The 21,138-nt window shown below is 26.3% G+C and overlaps 1 protein-coding gene across 2 annotated transcripts in view; it reads right to left on the bottom strand.

Moving 5' to 3' along the window:
• Positions 1-1,293: 1,293 nt before the first annotated feature.
• LOC136972760 (uncharacterized) overlaps positions 1,294-21,138 on the bottom strand; it is a 44,229-nt gene continuing 24,384 nt past the window's right edge. The window contains exons 10-16 of one of the 2 annotated variants that reach the window (XM_067267387.1): positions 20,094-20,222; positions 19,842-20,008; positions 16,160-16,279; positions 7,592-7,748; positions 3,937-4,114; positions 3,562-3,734; positions 1,294-1,932 (exon numbers count right to left, since the gene is read on the bottom strand). In XM_067267387.1, coding sequence (XP_067123488.1) covers positions 1,711-1,932; positions 3,562-3,734; positions 3,937-4,114; positions 7,592-7,748; positions 16,160-16,279; positions 19,842-20,008; positions 20,094-20,222 — 1,146 coding nt within the window. In that variant the 3' untranslated portion in view covers positions 1,294-1,710. The remainder of the gene's footprint in view (positions 1,933-3,561; positions 3,735-3,936; positions 4,115-7,591; positions 7,749-16,159; positions 16,280-19,841; positions 20,009-20,093; positions 20,223-21,138) is intronic. The other variant, XM_067267388.1, reaches the window with a different exon arrangement.

Here is a 21,138-nt window from a genome sequence, read left to right as displayed (position 1 = left end):
TTGAATTGACTCTTATCCCGTCTAAAAATATTTTATCGCTAGTATCAATGTGCAAATTTTGTTTTCAATTTCAATATTTGCTACCAGATCCACGAAGTATCATCAAATTTCAATTTCTTCGAAAAAATACACACGTTTAATGTATATTTCATGAAAAATATCATCAAAAAATTTTCTAAAAAGTCTAGACTGACTACATGCAATTATAAAAGACAAAAAGTATTGATAATTTATTAATTAAAAAAAAAATCCGTCGTAATTAAGGCCATTATGCGCACCCATCGCCATCTAGCGGTAAAAATAAGAGGCATTTTTTAAAAATCATTCAAAAATTCACTCCTCTACTACTTATTTTTGAATTTTTATTATCAAAATTAGCATCTATCAATTTTTTAAATCTAGTTTTAAAAATCTAAACAAAGTATTTTTTTGTTTTTCACATTATTTAAAATTTTCATTATAGGATGGACACCTTGAGATTTTTTTAAACTAAGGGATGACGATTTCATTACGTAACAGTAATTAAAGGGTTAAATTTGCTAAACGGAAATGGGCGTTTCTGTATAGGTTAACTGGACTAGGAAATTAATTTTGTGGAGATAATAAGACGCAATGAGGATGTGTATTGTTGCATAAAGTGCAACAGTAGCCACAATCTTTGTCTCTCCTAATTAACAGCATCACATCATTTTCTAATCAAACTGCAGAATGGATTTGAAGATGAGGAGGAGTTGATTTTGCATCATTGAAAAGGCAGTCCATGATTGCAAACAACCGAAATAAAATGACTTAAGGCAGAAAGAATTCATTTAAATATTTCAATTCCTTTTTTCTTTCTTTTCTTTTCTGACAGAAGACTTATTCCTTCAATTATTAAAAGAAATAATTTAGGACAAGTTTCACACTTGAAAGTGTTCTTTTTAAAAAAATAATCTTTAAAACTTACATAAAATCTTCTTAATTTCGTCTCTTTAATCTTTAAAATTAACTAAATTTCATTTCCTTAAACATAATTTAGATTAGTCTTAAAATGTTAAGAAATTTGAAATATTTAAAGGTGTTCAACAATAAAATAATTCAGTTTTAAATAACTTAAGTCTTTCCTGATTTTATTCTTAATGATAAGAATATCAGCAATAAAAATCACTCTTCCTTAATCAACTAGTTAGTTAATTCTCTATTTCACGAATAAAGACGTTTGATTTATATTTTCTCTCTTTATTATTTTTATTATTATTGTTGTTATTCTATTTGAGAATCTCTTACTCTTAATAAACTACACTTCAACATAAATAATCTTTTAAACTTTTATCAAACTTCATTCAACTAAAAATACTTTACAAATTTACAATTTTCAAGGATTTATTATGCAATTCCTTTTTTAAAAAAATCAAATGTAAATAAAATATTTATATTTTATTTGGTATATAATTTATTTCAATTGTAAGTTATGTTATTGGATGAAGATGAATATTTACAAAATTATTAACAGCATATTAATAATGAGCAATGAAATTTTATGATTTATACAATTTCTATAAAGATGTGATTTTCTGTTTAGGATGGATAAATAATTCGACCAGAGCAAAGTGTATTAAATATGGGATCTGTCCTAAATGAAAATACATTTCTTAATTATAAATTGTTCTGTTGGATTTGATCCATTGAAATACAAAAGTTGATTTTAAACCATAAACAATGTAAACTGTTTCAGGAAGGTTCTTCAATCTGAAATTGGGCTATCTTGTGTTTAGTGATGCCGTGAAGGGAAAGTGTGTCGCCTTCCAGCATTATCTGAGAACTTTCAAATTGGATGTCCCCGTTCTGGGTCGGTAATACGTTAATGGAGTTGTTGCTCAGGTCTATACCGTCTATGCTCATTTTCTGAGTCGAGGAATCTCCGACACTTGAATCCGTAGTAACAAATGTTATCTGTAGAATAAAGATGTATATTAGTAATACATTTACATAAAAACGAGAACAATTAATTGTAAAAACTCAATTTCAGATAAATTATATTCAATATTTAAATGATCTGGAATTTTGATTTTCTCTATACTTTCAATTTGTGGTTGTTAAAAAACTAACAAATACCAATCCTTATTAAAAAAGATTAATTACATAATAAACTTATTGTATGTAATAAGATGATGATGATGATAAATAAATCAGGTTTCATGAAATATTCTTAACATACAAATCTCATTTATAATCATATCTGACATTACCAAACAATTTGTGATTATTAATTAGGAAGATTTTTATAAAATGAAATTATTATTATTACAATATAATCAAAAATAAAGTAAGTAAAATATTTAACTTTACTTTAAACTGATAATAATTGATTATTTAATTTATAATAAAAAATTTCACTATATTATTGTAACCCAACCATTGGATAACAAATCATAAGCAGAAGATATGATTTACAAAAATTTAGAATAATTATTTCTGCAAACTGGTATTGTAAATGTATATAAAAGATAATAAATTTGTAAATAAAAGAATTGTAGACAATAAATAGTTATACAAATGTTAAAATAAATAATGATATATATTTTTAACAAGTTTCTGTATTCTTTAAAAACTATTAAGAAATATTGCAGCATTAATTAGTATTTGTTCAGAATAATCATTATTATTGTAAATACACAAGTGGTGGCTTTTTGTAAATAGTTAAGTCACTGAATTAATGACAAACAGTATAAAAATTCTCATTTATAGAGGTCTCAGTGGTCAGTGACAAAAAAGAAAAAAATGTTTGTCATCTCAACTGCATTAACATTAATTCAGTGACTTAACTATTCAGTATCATCTATTTAGTTTTTAGGTTTTAGGTCTTTTTGTAATACAGGTACTCCTCACTTTATGACCTATCTGCTTAACGACCACTCGCACTTACGACCTATCGAGTTTCGACCTGCAATTCGGGGAATCCCCTTTCTCAGCTTAAGTGTCGATCAGTGGCGAATGGTGACATGCACACTAAGCGTACTATAATAGGCTAATACACATATTATAATTGTCTTATAGTACTATAATAGGCTAATAGCATACTATAATAGTCTTTTTATGAATAAATTTGAAGTTTGTTGCATAATTTGTATAATTTTACAACAATCCTATATTCCCGGTGCATGCTCCTCATTTAGCGACCAATTCGCTTAACGATGTAGTCATCAGAATGGAACTCAGTCGTAAAGCGAGCATGTTTCAACCATGTGCTTTATCACAACATCATGTCATTAAGTTTATTAAACTTAACGAGATGGCATAATAGTAACTGTAATAGTAAATTAATTATGTCAAAATGTGATTTCTACCTGGTGTGAAAAATCAATTATCTTCTAATAAGAAAAGTATAAAATTTGTGAAGGTATAAATCTATGGGATCACTATATCTCTCTTTGGATCCGAGTTATAATTGTAAAAAATGTTCAATATAGAATTTTCATTTTAAAATTTAAATAAACAAACAATTTTAATATTTATTTAACATGTAAATTCACTTAAATATTAATTTATTAAATAATATAAAGATTATAAAAAAAATCTTACCCCTGAGTCAATGCCATCTGGTCTAGAAACAATTGTTAACTGTCCGTTCTGGTCAAAAAATCCAGAGGGATTTACACCGCTGATGACTATTTGACCATCCTCATTAGTAAGAGTATTGATGGTGGCTATCGTTCCATCAGGAAGTCGAATGGTCGCTATCTCTCCCTGTCCTACTTTAAAGAAAAATTATTTATGTTACATATTAAAAAATGTAAATTTATGCAAAATAAAAAGTCTTTAGCACTGTTTCATTTACATTTATTTATAAAAATAAACATCTGCTAAAAATTAAGTGTGCAGATATGAAAACATTTATTACATATACACACACAATAGCAAATTTATTTGTTCAATTACATATATTATCTTCTTTACCTTCTGAGACAATATCATTTTGAGTAACATCAAAGTTGTGTTGATCCGGCGGATTTATATCCGGTAATGATATATTGTTATTAGCTTCAGGAACCTCTATCAAAGTTGCTTCCGTCTCATTACTATTATTATTTTGTTCTATTATATAAGCTTCACACTGTTTGCTTTTCTGATGATCCTAAATACAAAAAAAAAATTTTTTTTTAAACTTTATTAACTGACAACGTTAGCAGTAAAATTTAAAAATATATTAAATTACAGCTTATATTTTAATTAAATATTGGATATTATTATAATTTTTTCTTGTCAAAATGTCTGGATTTTTATTTTTTCATTTTCAGGTTGAAAATTTATAAGTAGCAACTAATTTTAAATTGGTACTCAATTATTTAATTAATTAATACATCTGGAATTCTTCAGAAAATAGAAACAAATAATTGTAATTTCCATGAATTTAATCAAATGGAGAGTTTTATGTTTGCTATTCAGTTGTGGTTATTTCTAATTATTACAGAAATTTATTTCTGTTTGATATATCTTCTAATTATTCATAAGAATGAAAATTCTTACTCTTATAATAATATACATAATAATAAAAGTCCAATAATTTTGCATCGGGTAATTTAGCATCATGTTCAAGACTCATCCACACTAAGCAGAAATTGGCATTGTTCAATTTATATGAGATCACCTTTACAATGATGACCATAGACATGAATTCTATTACAATATTTATTCAAGTTTTTAAATCTTTCTAAATGATTAGATGGAATAATAATAAATAATTTTATTTATTCTATTCAATTCTATATGTATTAAAATATTTTGAAAGAGAAATTAAAATGACTGAAATAACAATTGAAAAATTTGCAGTTAACTCAATACATAATATAAACACAATTCCAATTTGCATGTCCAAAATATATCCATACTAGAAATAAACTTGTGACATACACAGATTTTTTGGTAACATTTAAACATACTGAGAGCTTTATAACAATTGTTCATATCAAACTTAAAACAGTAAATAACTATCAATTTTCCAATAGTAAATATTTTTCCACAAAGCAATGGTTTCCAATTTATCAATGTAATTGCCAACTTGTTCTGTCAACTTATACTCTGTAGCAGTGGTTCTCAATCTTTTTGAAGTCGGGGAACACTAAACTTTGACATTTTTTTCCATGGAACGCTTACAATACATCAGCTTTAAAGCAGGGTGGCGAACCTTTTTGTAATAAAGTGTACTCGATCTAGTAAATGACGACATTGGCATTTGCTGATTACATTCCCATACAAAAATTATTTTATATTGTATTGATATTTCTTTTGCAACAATTTTTAATTGTATATTTGATTTTTTGCAGAACACTTGAAGTGGCTTCACAGAGCACCTGTGTTCCGCAGACAACAGATTGAGAACCACAGCTCTGTAGGACTGACAATAGCAATCTCTGCTCAACTTCCTTCCCACTTAACAATAAACAATCTTCAAGAAACATTTGAGTTTAGAAACAGAGAACAATATCAAGTTCACTTTGATATAATCTGTATATTTTCACATTCAAGAGATACTGAAGATGAGACATCAACTGTGTCTACTATTGTTCTATAGCAGTTTCCTTTCTGCTCTGTTTATAAAGACGATAAAGATGATTCAGATTTAATTTTGCAGCAAAAGTTATACTTCTAGTAATAGGAGACTTTCAAACTGCCATTGACAATATGTCTTTTTTAGAATTGATATAAAATTAATATGTAACAAATATTCTATAAATAAATGTTAGAAACAAATAAAGAAAAGAAAAAGTATATTTGCTTACTTATTGATGTTTTCATTTAAAATAGTATAATATTTGAGCAATATTATGAGTAACAAAGATTTTAATTTGAAAAGAAAAACAAATAATTGAAGATGTTGGTTCAAATGCCCATAAATGGCTGGTGATTTTATCCTCTGTGCATACATCCCCATCTGTTTGAACTATAGTAATATACATCACATCTAATTGTGGGCTGTCACAAGCATTCAAAGCTTACAAGTGTGAGAATAAAGGTATATGTCTACGCATCTCCATATTTCCATGTACCCTTCTTAAATGCTTGCAAGAAAATGGCAGTATATGAAGGATACAAGTCCCTGGATACTATTCTGTTGTATAGTGAGCAATGTTGTCAGATTTTCAAATAAGAAATTCTTTCTTCTCTATTTAAAAATTCTTCAATGCACCCATATTTAACCTCAGTTTTCTTCATATTTTCTATTTAATTACATTTATTGAATAAATAACTAAGAAACTATTTATTTTAATGGTACAATATTATTACTTTTTTGCAATTTTCTCTATATAGTCAGAATTAGATAATTCACCATAATGTTACCAGTTTGATCTCAAAGGCATAACTGTTCCATTTGGAGTATTGTTTAATCCAAAACATGCAAGTTTCACTGATTTATTAGTTCTTTAGAAGAATCACAAACACATTTTGTATAAGAATACTTTGACTAAAAGTTCATAACATTGAATCAAAAGTGTGTTAAGATTGACTGAAACCCTTGCTTATGACATTTTTAGGGTTTTGGGTGTCACAACTGCATTGACATTTGTCCTACTAGATACATTTTGCGAGACAGAACTCCTCTATTTGAGCTCTAACTGTGGGCAACCAGCAAAAATTTAATGTCATATACTTTGGATGTAGCACAGTTTTCTTTTGTATATCTCAAAACACAGGTCCATGAACTTAACTTACTGTATATACTTCTTAAACTAACTTTTTCAATTGAACATTCTTTGGATTTTAATAGACATATTTTTAAATGAATTGAGGCATATATTCTTAGAATCCCATGGAGTCATTTTTATCAATTTTTATGTATTGTAAAAGTGATTGCCATAAAGGAGATCAGTCCGATCTTCTATTAAACAGACTGTTAAGAGTATGGAGTCTTATTTTTCTCTTGACTTACTTTTCACATTAAAAATAAAATACTGATATTATGAAGACTATAAAATTGCATTATTCTGTTTTAAATTTCTAAACAAGTTTATTTTGAATCTCCTAATCTACATGTTTTGCTAAGCTTTTTTATTTTCATTGATTTGATTTATCTCTTATAAATGAATTTATCTTTTTACTTACCTATAAAATTGAGTAATGCTTTAACAATTCTAAATTATCTTTTTAAGCTTCACAGCATAACTATAGCATAGTTATAAAATTAATGTATGTTAAACAGTTTTTATGTTTTATGGCTGTAAGTTATTTAATTATGTTTGATATTCTTACTAAAAATATTATTACTATTCTTACTAAAAATGTTCTTATTACTATTTAACAGGATAAAATATGTCCAAAGTACAAATGAGTTATGAAAAAAACAAGAAAATTAATGAGGTTGTTCATTGGACAACTTCAAAAGTACATACATCAGTCCAAATAAAAATTTTGAATACCCAAACAACCAGAAATTTTAAATCCTGTAAAGTCTATTAAAACCATGCAAAAATCACAGTCATTTTAATAAAATTATGTTCATTTGAATGTAGAAATGTAATTTCATAGTTGTAAATTTAATAATCATACTCTTAGAGAGTTCATTTTAGATCGATCTGAAGCAATATATTCTAATTCTTTAATAAGTTAAAATTACCTTCATTAAAGCTTCAGTTTTAAAAGCTTGACCACATTTTGTACAAATTAACGTCTTTGAATCAGAATGTCTCCTTTCGATATGTTTCCGAATATCAGTAAACGTATAGCCATAAAAGTCACAAACTCCACATTTATAATCTCTTTGACCTTTATGCCTGAAAAATCAATAACAAAATTAAAATATAATACAATATACCAAAATTTAGCAATGTCTAATCAATATATATATATATCTAAATAAATAAATGAAAATTATAAGAGATTATCTGAATCAAAAATTCAAATTGTGGATACAAATCCAACTCAAACTCAGATATTTTTCATATATGTGAAAATTTAATTGCTTCAAATTTACAAATCATTAAAAATTCAAACAGATGCTTATCTGTTATTTATATTCTGTAATCATGAAATTAATTAATTAGCTCAACAATTATGGAATGTTTTGATAATTAATCAGTTCAAAAATATAAAAATACTTTGGAATACTATATCGCTTTTAGCCCTTAATACTATTTAACAATTAGTCTAAATCAACAAGACACATATATGTATACATACGGACTTATCACATTAGTGAATGAGATTAATTAATGAATTCACTGGTGTGATAAGCCCGTATGTATACATATATGTGTCTTGTTGATTTAGACTAATTGTTAAATAAAAATACTTCTTCATATGCATACTTAACGATTATTCAATCATCTTTTGTAATAAGATATATCATATAATTATAATTTTATAAATGTATTCTAGAGCTACTTTTTACCCAATTTCAAAAAAATAAAATATAAATTCATCAGAAAAACTATTCTTTTTTAAAATTTTATTTTATGTTTCAATAAAACTTATTTTACAAAAATCATTATAACAACTAAGTTAATAGCTATACAACCATGGGACAAGTCCTGCAACAAGTAATTGTTTTTTTTTTGTTTTAATTTCAGTAAAAGTTACTGAAGTTGCCACATAAATAAGAACATCTAATCAAATTTATATTATAATTATTAATGAAATAGGAAGAGACATTCTTTTTGTTTTAAAAGACCACAAATTTTATTATGAAATAATTATTTTCACAGTGCAATACAAAAAAAGTAAAGAACATGTCATGGACAAAAATCCAGCAACACCGGAAAACAGACAAGTCTTGCAACTTTGATGAAATTATAACAGTTTGATATATTATATAGAAAATAATTATTGTGTTTTAATAACTCGCATTAGCAGAAGTATTTTGCATATTGGACTTGTTAGAATTAAAATTTATTTAAATATAGCTATGGCTCCTAATTGTAAACCAATTGAAAAAAATATGAGAGTTAATTATTAAAAAACACTTAAAAAGTGTTTCCAACTCACAAATAAGTAAGTTAATTGAATGTCACAAATCTACCATGGATAGAATCATTAAAAAATACAAAAAAACTGGAAAAACGGATGTGCAAAAAAGATCAGGAAAACCACGTTATACTATAAAGACGGAAGAGTTTTGAAAGTTCTAGAAAAATTCAGCTAAAACGTTAACTAACAAATAGAGTGAAATAACTAAAAAAAACCTATTTCTAAAAAAAACAAGGCAGAGACTAAAAGAAATGAATTTAAGCAATCATCAAACCTATCTAGTTTGGAAAAATTCAAGAATTTGTTCCCAGATCCAAGACATTACAGATGATTTAACTTCTTCTAACAAGTAAGTCTTCAAATCTATAACCGTATATACTATCTTTCATTGGCCCAAACAAGTAGAAATCCAAAAGGTGTCAAATCAGGTGTGTATGGTGGATGAGGTCCCATACATTACTTCATTTTGGCAATCATCTGGATTATGAACAATAATACAAGTGATATAATGCAAATAATACAAGTGATATAATGCAAATAATACAAGTGATATTATCATAATAGTGCTGTATGGAATGAATGTCTTTATGTGTCTGTCCTGGATTTTGGTGTTCTGTCTTTTCAAACCAACTCATCAGTATGTTGATCCTCATTGCTGACTGATGTCAACAAATGCCATTTCTTGATTTATCTGCAATTTTGATTTCTCCTTCTTGAACCTTCATTCAACACCACATATTGCTAATTTCCACTACAGCATCCCATAAACATTCTTCAGCTAATTATGGATTTCCTTAGATGCACAATCCTCTTTGATTAGTAACTTGATGACTCTTTGTTTCAATCTCATATTCGTGGTTGTAATTGCTCAATACGAAAAACAACAGCATACATTAGAAGGGTAAAGATACCTTTATAACATCATACATACATGGATATTCATAGTAACTCTAATAGTTCAAAAAATGAGGCATTACTTCTTGATGCTCTCCTATTTATGGAGTCATATTAATTTTTAAGCAGAAGCATTTTTAGAATGTGTAATTATTATATTGCTGATAGAAACTTTTTAAAATTAGATATTTAGAATTTACCTCGTAACATATTCAAAAGAATGTTGAAAAAAATTTTCTTATCTTCTTTATCAATAATTTTGTTTTGTAAAATATAAATATCATCTTAACCCTGTTAATGATTAATTTTAAATTTTATTGATATTTTTAAAGCTTAAAATTCCCATGATAACAACTTAAAAGTAAAAACCAGTTTGAAATAACCCAATTAGAAGTAACCATATTTAATGACTTGATCTGTTATGTCTAGTTGCTCTTTTTTTCTTGAAGAGTTAATAAAGGGGAACACTTAAAATATACTTTGTGAAGAAGGCAACCTTATTGTGATTGTTTTGGTGTTGTGAGAACTAATTATAAAAAAGATAAGAAGACTGAAATTGCATCAAATGTAAAAAAAAGAAAGTATGATAATGAAAACTTTAGTATTACTCCATTCTATCTTCCATTTCTTCAAGATATACTATCAGTGAGTGTCATAATTTGTGACAAAAATATTTTCAACAATACTAAGATGACAGATCAACCAATTTCCACTCCAATGTCATTAATATTGTCTGAGCCAAACATAATTAACAAAATAACTTAATAAGAAAAAAAAAGCTATTCAATTCAAAGAGACAAATTAAGAAATTAATTCATTTTCTTTATGCCAAATTTGTTGCTGAAGAAATATTAAAACTAATAGAAATTAATAATGACAAACTACTTTTGTATTGAATTCATTAAAAGAGGAAAACAAAAAAAATTGTTGGAGATGAGCATAATCAAACATTAAGTTAGAGATATTGAACAAACAAAAAAATTGCTATCTGGAAGTTAATAGTATTCCTGTAACGATTACACAAAAATCTGCTAATGTCTGTAATTACAAATTTCTTCTTATATTGATTCAGATCTTGTATGATTAATGTTTATCATGTTAATAATAAAATAGCATCATTTAACAAAATATTGCCTGTGATTGATTGTTAGATTAGATTCATCAATTTTGAAGCAAAAGCTCATGAATAAGATCAGAACAAATAAAATAGTACTATTAACAGATATTTTTGGTATAATTAATAAACATTATAGAATCTATTTGAAAGATAATTCCTTATTCTATCCTTATTATAGCTATATTATATATTTTATAACCTTTGACTATTAAAAAGCAAACAATTCAAATCACTTGGACAAAGCACAGATTTATATATGCTAAAATATGTCGAACATTCTTTGGGCTTGAATTTTAACTCTGAATGTATTTTTTGAAAATGGAAGACACATTGATTCTCAACAAAAAACTAATTACAGTAGAGTATCGATTATCTGACTTAATTGGGGACTGGGGTTGGTCAGATAACTGAAAAGTCAGATAACCAAAAAGTATGAAAAAATACATTATTAGTATAGTGTATTAGACATGATTTAAATACTAGCCTCCCTTTCATGGTTGAGCCAGTGCTGCCAGCTAAAACATGCAAAAATTTAACAAAAATAATATTAAAGTAGCCAAGACATAACCAAATATTGTAGCACCACATCACTAGTGGACATTTAAATTTGCCGACTAGAATGCGGTCGGTTAACCGATAAGTCGGTTAATCGAGGGTCAGATAATCGATGCTCTACTGTATTTCCACATCCAGTTTTTCACATTTTATTGCAATGCTATAAGCATAAATAGAAATTATTTATAAATATAAAATATGATATTCATCAATTCTCAATTACATTGAATTTCATAACTATTGTTGAAATATGGACTAATAATCTAAATTTAGTTCCCTCAATTGATGGATACTATAGACATATCATATACATAACTATTGAACTACTACTAAACAAGCATGGCAAAGTACTTTATACTTTAAACAAAAAAAATATATATATATATGATTTTAGCAATATACAGATCTCCATCCACTAACTATAGTATATCTCTTAATAATATTTAAGTTATATCAAATTATCAGTATAAGGATTATAAAAAATTAAAATTAATAATAATAGAGATTTTAACATTAATCTATTTAGACAAGATGTACTGTACAATACCATTAACTTGTCAAATTATGTTTCTCTTTAAAAAAAAAACTGACAATATTGACAGATTTAGACAATCTACAAGATATGAATATAATTACTTATTCTTTGCTTAATTTCAAACTTACAGACTCAAATAAAATGAAATTCTTAGTAAAAAGAATTTATTTCAGACCACCTCCCTCTGATTCTATAAATCTCAATAATAAATTAATGAAGAATTATTGTATTAAATGAAGGTGATGAATAAATGATTGTTCAATTCAGTTAATACATCATGCATTAGAAGCATGCTTTTCATAGGATTACAGATTCTGTATATTATAATTATAATTTGACTATCAATGAATCTGCTGATTTCCTTTTTGATGTGTTGCCGATTTTTATAAATAAATACTTACCAAAAAAGGCATTCTTAAGAAATTTGTATCTTGTGAAACAAGCCTCTTGATTAATAAGAAAAAATTGTTTTCTGCAAAATTAAGAAAAACTAACATGAATGATGGAATTCAAAATATTTATTTTTCAGAAATAAGACAGCTTTCTCAACAAGTATGGAAGAACTTATGTAATGAAAAATATATGTATTATGAAGAACTATTCGTAAAGTTAACAATTCTACTGACTGTTGGAAAGTAACAGACAAGTTATCTATAGATATGATAAAGCAATGAAGTGACATTATGATAAATGATATAAGCATTAATGAATTTCCTATAATGGTACCCTTGTCAAGATGAAATTTCCACTAAGCTTTTCCAGATAATTATAAAAATATGAGATTTTTGACCCATTCACATATTAATAAATGAAATACAGATTTTAATCTACAAAACATTTGTTTTAGAAAAGAATATGCTTCTACAAATGTCTAATATCACAATGGAGGTAAAAATACCAAACCAGATATAGGAAATATTATGAATGATAATATTTTAAAATCTGTTTCTGATACAATTGCTTCACCTTTATATTGTTTTTGATTAATACATCTTTGAAGTGTAGAATTTTTCCTAACTGTTTACAACATAATCTTTTAATTCAAATTTATGAAAAAAGGTTATCATACAGATATTAATAATCAGCCAATTATCATTGTATCAATTGTAGCTAAAGTTTTACGCATTTCATAAAAGGTTTAATATATTAATTCATAATTATGACATCATACATCAAAATCAATGTGTTAAAAAAATATTTCAACCCTTGATGCCATATTACATTATAAGCAAACTGTAAATGAAGGTCTTGATGGCTCTAATGTAATATACATGGCCTCTTCATAAACTTAACTAAGGCTTTTGAAGGTTTTTGATAGTGTTCATATTGATATTATGAAGATAAAAATTATTTCATTGGTCCCTGCAAGTTTGTTTTAAAATGGATAAGGTCCTTGTAAAATACAAAAAATATTATGTGAAAATAATGCAGTTTCTGGTAATTTTATAACTGAGATAAAAGTTCCAGGATCAGTATGTTTTAGGGCCAATTTCATTTAAAAAAACACATAAATGATATATTTCACTTGTTTCTACAAAATATAATAGCATGTGCTGTAACATTGTTTTGACTTATTCAGATCATAAACTTAATTCTCTTGAAACAGTCAAATCATCAACTTAATAGTTTATGAGTATTTTCTAACAAATAACTTTAACATCAATACAAACAAAGCAATTACCTTTTATTTATTAATAAAAATAATCCTGCTGGAAAAGAAGAATTACAGATATGAATTAATAAAGAATTAGTCATCAGAAATACTTAGGGGTCCATACAGATAACAAGTTCAGATGGAATAGTCATGTAGACCATCTCTCAAATCAAACATCAAAATTTATGGATATAACAAAAAGTTGTTACATATTGTGTCAAGGAATAAAATGCCTATATCATATTTATATGGAAACCAAAATTTTATATGAATATAAAATTTTGCTTTCCATTGTCTCAAGATTGGTTCCCAAATATATTTTGAATAAACTGCATGTAAAGCTTAATCAATTTTTACAGAATTAATATGGATTGAATTATACTGATTCTGTAGTTTCTTTATAATATCCACAAAAAAAAATATTATTAAACATTTATACATAAAACAACTCTTACTGCCTAATTACAGCATTATAAATTCAATAACAAGTTGAATTATATTGCAAAGCTGTTTCTTAATTCATCAAAAACAATATCTATATAATCAGGAGAAAATATTATTTTATTCTTCTGTAATGTAAATTATTAGGAGACTCAATCTCCAGTTTGGCAAGGGAAAAAAAAAACATTGGAACTTAAAGATTACATAAAAGAAATCTCATCATTTAATAAATTTAAAATTATTAATAACCTATACTGTATGCTATAAAAAAAATAATCAATACTAATTTAAAATGTTAAAGCACTACTTTTTTTCAGGTTACAATTTACTACTGTTAAAAACCTATCTGAAAAAGATCCTTGAGTATGTTGTCATCTCTTTCATTTTAAATAATTATAATTGTATTAATTATTCAGTTAAATAAATAAATAAATTTAAACTTATATCCTATTTCAAAATATTTAACAGTTAAAGACTTATTGAACTTCATCAAAAATCACTCCCTAATTCTTTTCTAGGATCAGGCAATCAATTATTTCATGAAAAATTTTTCAGTAAACGATGTAACAATCAATAATTTAGTAATTATTTGAAATATATTTTCAGCAATTAATTTATATGTAATTAATTTTTCTGAAAAAAATTGCCATTTTGTAACACTGTTTGACATAAAGTTTATATTAGGTTGTTCAAAAAATACTGCCAATTTCAGAAACAAATATTTATTCTTGAAAAATTTAACACTACATATGTTAAAATTAGTCAAAGTATGATCCCTGAACATCTATGCATCTCTGCCATTGATAAACAAGATCATTTATGCCTTGTCAATAAAAATCCACTGGCTTTGATGCTAAGAAATATTTGAATCCAGCTTCTTTGTTCTTGAAAGTTTTGTTGCTTAAAAAAGTGTCTAGATGCTAGAAAAAATGGTAGTCAGTGGGTGAAAGGTTGAAAAAATATGAAGGATGTGGTAAAGTCTCATATTCCAGTCATTGAGTTTCTGCAATGTCATCCTGGCAATGCCATCATGTGCAACCTGTTTATCAAGCTTTTTTTTTTCACCTTACCAATTTGCATCAGATGGTTGGACATCATTGAAGTACTGACATCAAGTGCCTCAGACATTTCTCTGATATTTAGATGTGGATTTTCTTCAAAATTATTTTAAAAAGTTCATTGTCAAGAGCGTATGGCATCCTCTACCTTCTTTATCTTCAAGGTTCTCATTGCCACTATGGAATTTCTAAAACCACCTCTGTATTGTCCAATCACTTGTGGACCCTTCTTCCCATGCTCTGTTGATATTGGCAACTGTTTGGGAAGCATTATGACTGAGTTTGAACTCATGCAAGAAAAGTAAATGCATTTCTTCTTTTTTCATCTTCATTATTAAGGGCTTATATGCTTCAAAATTGTACTCTGATAGAAATTATAGGAGAATTATTAAAGAGTACACATCAATTATTAAGCATGTAAAATTTCGTATAAAACACTGCAAAATATCAATTACTTTCAATTTTTAAAAGCAAGCCAAAAAATCAGACAGTATTTTCTGAATACCTGATAATATTAAACAACAGAAATCAATAGATAGAGATTAATCGTCCACTGGTCAAACAGCTGATATTTTAAATTTGACAAGAAATTTCAAATTGTTTTGCCAAAAGACAACCATCTATTTCGACATCTATACATTACAGTATTTAACTTCTAGGCACTCTTATTTTGCCATAAACCCAATTTGACAACAAAATAATATACCATGCTTAATACTTGATGTTCAATGCATACATGTGCAGCAATTAAAAATTATCTGCAGTGGCAGCAGCAGCAGCATATGCTAATGTGGCAGACTATAAATACCAACATTCCCTATTTGAAAAATACAGTATTTTAAATAACTATAAATTAACAAAATGGAAACATGGCACTACAGTATTCTTTTATTTATTTAAATAAAATCACTGCTTTTTTCTAATTAAAAAAATATGAAAAACTAAAATAATTAGAAAAAACTTACCTTTTCAAATGTAATTCTTTATTTTTTATATGCCGAAATGTTTTTCCACATAAATCACAAATATGCTTTGGTTCTTCATGAATTAATATATGTTTGTTTATATCTGATCTTTCACACCCCCTTAAAAATTCAAAAATTATTATTACTAATAATAAGAAAAACTTAATAATAAATATAAATTGTATACAAATATTTATCAGCATAAATATCTATTTACATTAGCCATCACAATTTTTAAAATTATTTCTATATATTCTTTTATTAATTTGAAAGTATTATCAAGTAATATTTCATTGATCTTTCATTTATTCTATAAACATCTGGTTCTTTTTGTAGCAAATATTTCTTTCAAATTCAAACTGTTTTAAGATTCCATCATTACACAGTTTTTCTACATATTCTAATTATCTCATTCTAGATTATCTAACCAAATTTCACACAGAATTTTTCTTGTATATCACACACTATAATTCTTAAGAAGCTATACCTTTTCATACTTGTTCAAAGTGTATTTATTAATACTCTTTGAAATTTACTGCCACCAATTCATTTGTCATATCATGCCTAATATCCTTCGTATTGTTTTCTTTCATCATTAATTTGCTTATGAAGAGAAAAAGAATCAGCATGAAGTAAATCAACAAAATAAGAGGGATGATTTAAGTCTGTAATCTCATATTTCATCTAAGTTATTATTGCAAAATAGTTGCACATTATTGAAAAGATTAGATTTTATCAAAGTCTTATAAATATGTAAAAACCAGAGCCTGGATTCACAAAAGTCTTTTAAGATAAGACATAGTATCTTGCCAATATCGTAAAGTTACCAGAAACTAATGACATTTTATATTTCATATTCAAGAAAACAAACACATTATAGTACTTACAACAAAAAAGAAGAGATTGGTAACAAGAATGTGTTTTATAACAACACTAGCAATAATTTCTATTTTAACAGAGACAATAAGAAGGAATTCCTTAGTGATGGCATGAGAAATTGCTGAACATACATGTGCAATATCAGAGGAAAAATAACATTTTATTTCATTAAAATTAAAATGGGTAAGTAAATTATTTATATATATAATAGATAATATCTAAAACTTGCTTTTACCAAAAACTGTAACTGACCTAGGCATGAAATGAAACTTCCTAAAATTGATACTAATGATTATATTAACAGAAATATTGAAAAAGTTCAAAAGAAATTGACAAACTAATAGTTTTTTTGGTTAAAAAAATAACATTAAATTATAACAAATAAGATTTTTTGGTTTGACATTGTATAAACAGTTTTAATTCCACTGAAAGGAATTCTATCAATTTTTTTCATAATTTTATAACATCTAAGATGTTTCAAATTGGAAATATTTAAAAAAGACAATCAGTAAAAAATGGCAGAGCCAAATACTCAAACACCACCTTTCTCAGTACATTGACTTAAAGAGCACTTAGATATTGTGGTAATTACAAGACTTTTTATAATATTTTTTAACTTATGATATACCATATTTTACGGACTATAAGACGCACTTCTTTCTTTGAAAAATTGCCTCCAAAATTCAGGTGCGTCTTATAGTCCGTAGCATCTTATAGGTATTTTTTTTTTTTTAAATTGCTTAAAAATTAAGGTGCGTCTTATAGTCCGTAAAATACGGTACTTTGTGAATATGAGATTTTTTGCATCTGTCACCTTACAATGAATTTTATTGTAACTTACGATATGAAGTGTTTGTAAATCTGGGCCTAGTCTTCTATCATTTGAAGGGTCATTTGTTGATCAGATGCAATCAATTCGTGTAATTTTTTGACCTTTATTAGAATCTGAATCCTTATTGTCCACAACATTTATCATCTATAAACCAAACGACAGCCTTAATTAATCAGGCTATATTATGTTACAATTAATAATTAGAAATCAAGTAATTTGGTACTAGAGGTAGACATTATGCACCATCTCTTATCAAAATGAATAATTATAATAATATAATTTAGAACAGTCTGAAAGAAAAGAATTGGCCCATAACAGGAGTCGAACCCGCAACTTACTGGCAGTGATGAGAGGCATAACTGGACAGCACACCACATGGTAAGCAGAGATTGCAGGTTCAATTCCAACTCCAGGCCAATTCTTTTCTTCTAGACTATTCTAAATTATATTATTATTATTATTAATTTTGATAAGAGATGGTGCATAATGTCTACCTCTGGTACCAAATTACTTAATTTCTAATTATTAATTGTAACATAAAATAACCCAATTCATTAAGACTGTCATTTGGTTTATTATTAATACATCAGGCTTTGGGATGTTTATATATGTAAACATTTATCATCTTCATATCTTATATATCACTCAAACAACATTAGCAATGGAGAACTTTACCATAAAGTTGTTTTATCATTTTTAGATTTTATTTAATTCTTCTTATCTATCTTGCAACAATATTTGTTTGCATTTTGCTTAATCACTACTAACACGGATAATGATTTTGGGTAATATAAAATATTTAAACCACCTTTATATAAAATGTATAAATAACAAATGAAACTCATATAACAAAACAATTGGAGTCATCAGTTGTTGTAGACACATTGACTCTTCCTATTATTTTTCTGGATGTGTTTTATATAATAGAGGGAAAGTATGGAAATTGATCAAAAAATGACCCCCCAAGACTTACACTTTTGGACTTGGAGACTTGAAATGCCAAAAAATACATAAGAATTTAGAATTTTTTTCTGTATGTATGGATTTTAGAGTATAGGGCTCAATTTTGTTCACCCTCTTTGAAACTTAATAACTTCTGTGTTTTTTGTTGAAAAGTTCTGAAATTTTGCAGAGAGGTTTTTGTATTAGGGGCATTGATGTTATTAAATTTTGATGGTTAAAGATCAAGAGGGTAGGTAGACAGAGAGGGATTGTGTGTCATATCTTGAGTAGGAGTGGACTTTATGACAATTTTACTCATTATTAACATTTACAAGTTTGTTTTTATAAAAAAACTCATCCCTATTCTCAAAATTAAACTTTTTGACATTTTATAATAATTAGAACAAAGTTTTTTATTAAAATATCATAACAGATGGCACCATGTATAGTTTTAAATGTTGTTGAATTTTTTACTTGATATGACTGAACTTAATCTTAGCACTTAATGTCAAATCTTATTTATTTAAAACCATTACTATATAATATAATAATGGTTTTAGTCTATAGCCAAATCACACTCTTATCTACTAATAATCTTACAAGGATCATCAATGACAACTGTTTTAAGTTTTCAAAGATCTAAATTGATTGCTACTATTATCAATATTGAGAGGACTGAAGTCATCAAAGATATTTTTAATGATGGATTCTCACAAAAATTCTAGTATACTGTTTCTGATTTATCATCACAGCATAAAAAGTTATTATTATTAAGTTATCAAAGATTAACAAGAGAGTATTTCCCACAATTAGAGGCCTATAATGTCAATAATTGGCAAATAAAACAAACCACAAACTACTACACCTGTTTATTTTCTTTAGATGACTCAACTGTATCAATCATTTGATAATTCTGAGATGATTTAAGTTGTAAATATGCATTTATAATAATTTAATTTATGAAAAGTGATATATTGAAATTTTATGTTGCAAGTTAAAAATTTACAAATAATACAAACTATTGCTAACCTGTAATCACATTGATCACATCTGAATGGTTTATCTGGATCATGGGTACGCAGATGTCTTTTTAAATGTGCTCGCCTATTAAATTTCTTCTTACATATATCACATTCAAACAGCACATCTGCTGGCATATGAACCATTTTCAGATGCATTTTTAAAATATAATGATCCTAATAAAAAAAATTTAAGGAATTTGTTTCATTCTTTTATTATTAAAATAATAGCTTATTAAATATTATGTAGTGTTATTTTTACCTTATAAGTTTTACCACAAATTTCACAAGTACAGCCGTTGTCTGAGTGTCTTAGTAAATGACGTTTAATCACATATGCATGTTCTGCAGTATGATTGCACACTTCACATATACATTTTGGATGTTGCTCCTAAATATCATAAAAAAACTAATTTCAAATCTCAATTATACATTAAAAAAAATAATTTTATCTTCATCTTATTTAAATTATTATTATTAATAATCTTAATAATCTATATTTTCATTTAAATTCAAATTTAAACTCAAACTTCATAAAAACGTCAATGCTTTTAGTAATTAAAAAACTATATATAGACTTTCATTAATTAATAAATTTCAATTTTATATAAACATTTAATAATTTTTTCATTTAATAATTTTTAACTTAAATAAAATTATTATCTTATACATGTTTTCAAATTTGTTCAATCTAACAGAGTAGACAATATGGAAGAATTACAAACAGACTGAAGTTTTGATTTAAAACAAGAACTATTTTGTAATAAAAGTGATTTCAAGAATGAGCCACTTGCAAATTTTAAACTGCTGGATATTAGATAAATTTTTTAAAAATATGAATCTATGAAAAGAAACATTAAAATGAGAACTTCATTTGACTATGTGTATGTAGTACGTAAACATAAAAAACCCATAATTATATCTTTTCTCTTGAAATACATGCTTTAAAATTTGTTTATAAATAAATTTCCCATTCAATACTACTTATAAAATGAATCATCTTTTGAAAAATGTATTTTAGGTAAAAAACTTTTTAATCAATCATAATATAAAAAATGATTTAATATGAACAGTTATTTATTGTGATATTGTCACAATGCCAGGCCGCAATTTTTAATCATATTTTTTAATTTATTTAATTTAAATTATATGCTCTCCACCTCAAATTAGTATTATCCTGTCCCATACATCATACTTTTCTGTTAGCAATGGAGGTGTGCTGGTCATCTATCTAACACCTTTCAGGGAAAATTTTTGAATTGAAATAACACAACTTCCAGTTTGCAACAGAAGTTCATATATAGTTA

Source organism: Centruroides vittatus, unplaced genomic scaffold (assembly GCF_030686945.1).
Source record: "Centruroides vittatus isolate TY-2023 unplaced genomic scaffold, ASM3068694v2 contig_301, whole genome shotgun sequence".
NCBI lineage: Eukaryota > Metazoa > Arthropoda > Arachnida > Scorpiones > Buthidae > Centruroides > Centruroides vittatus.
The sequence above is the reverse complement of the archived record's forward strand: the minus strand, read 5'-3'. Positions and strand labels throughout refer to the sequence as shown.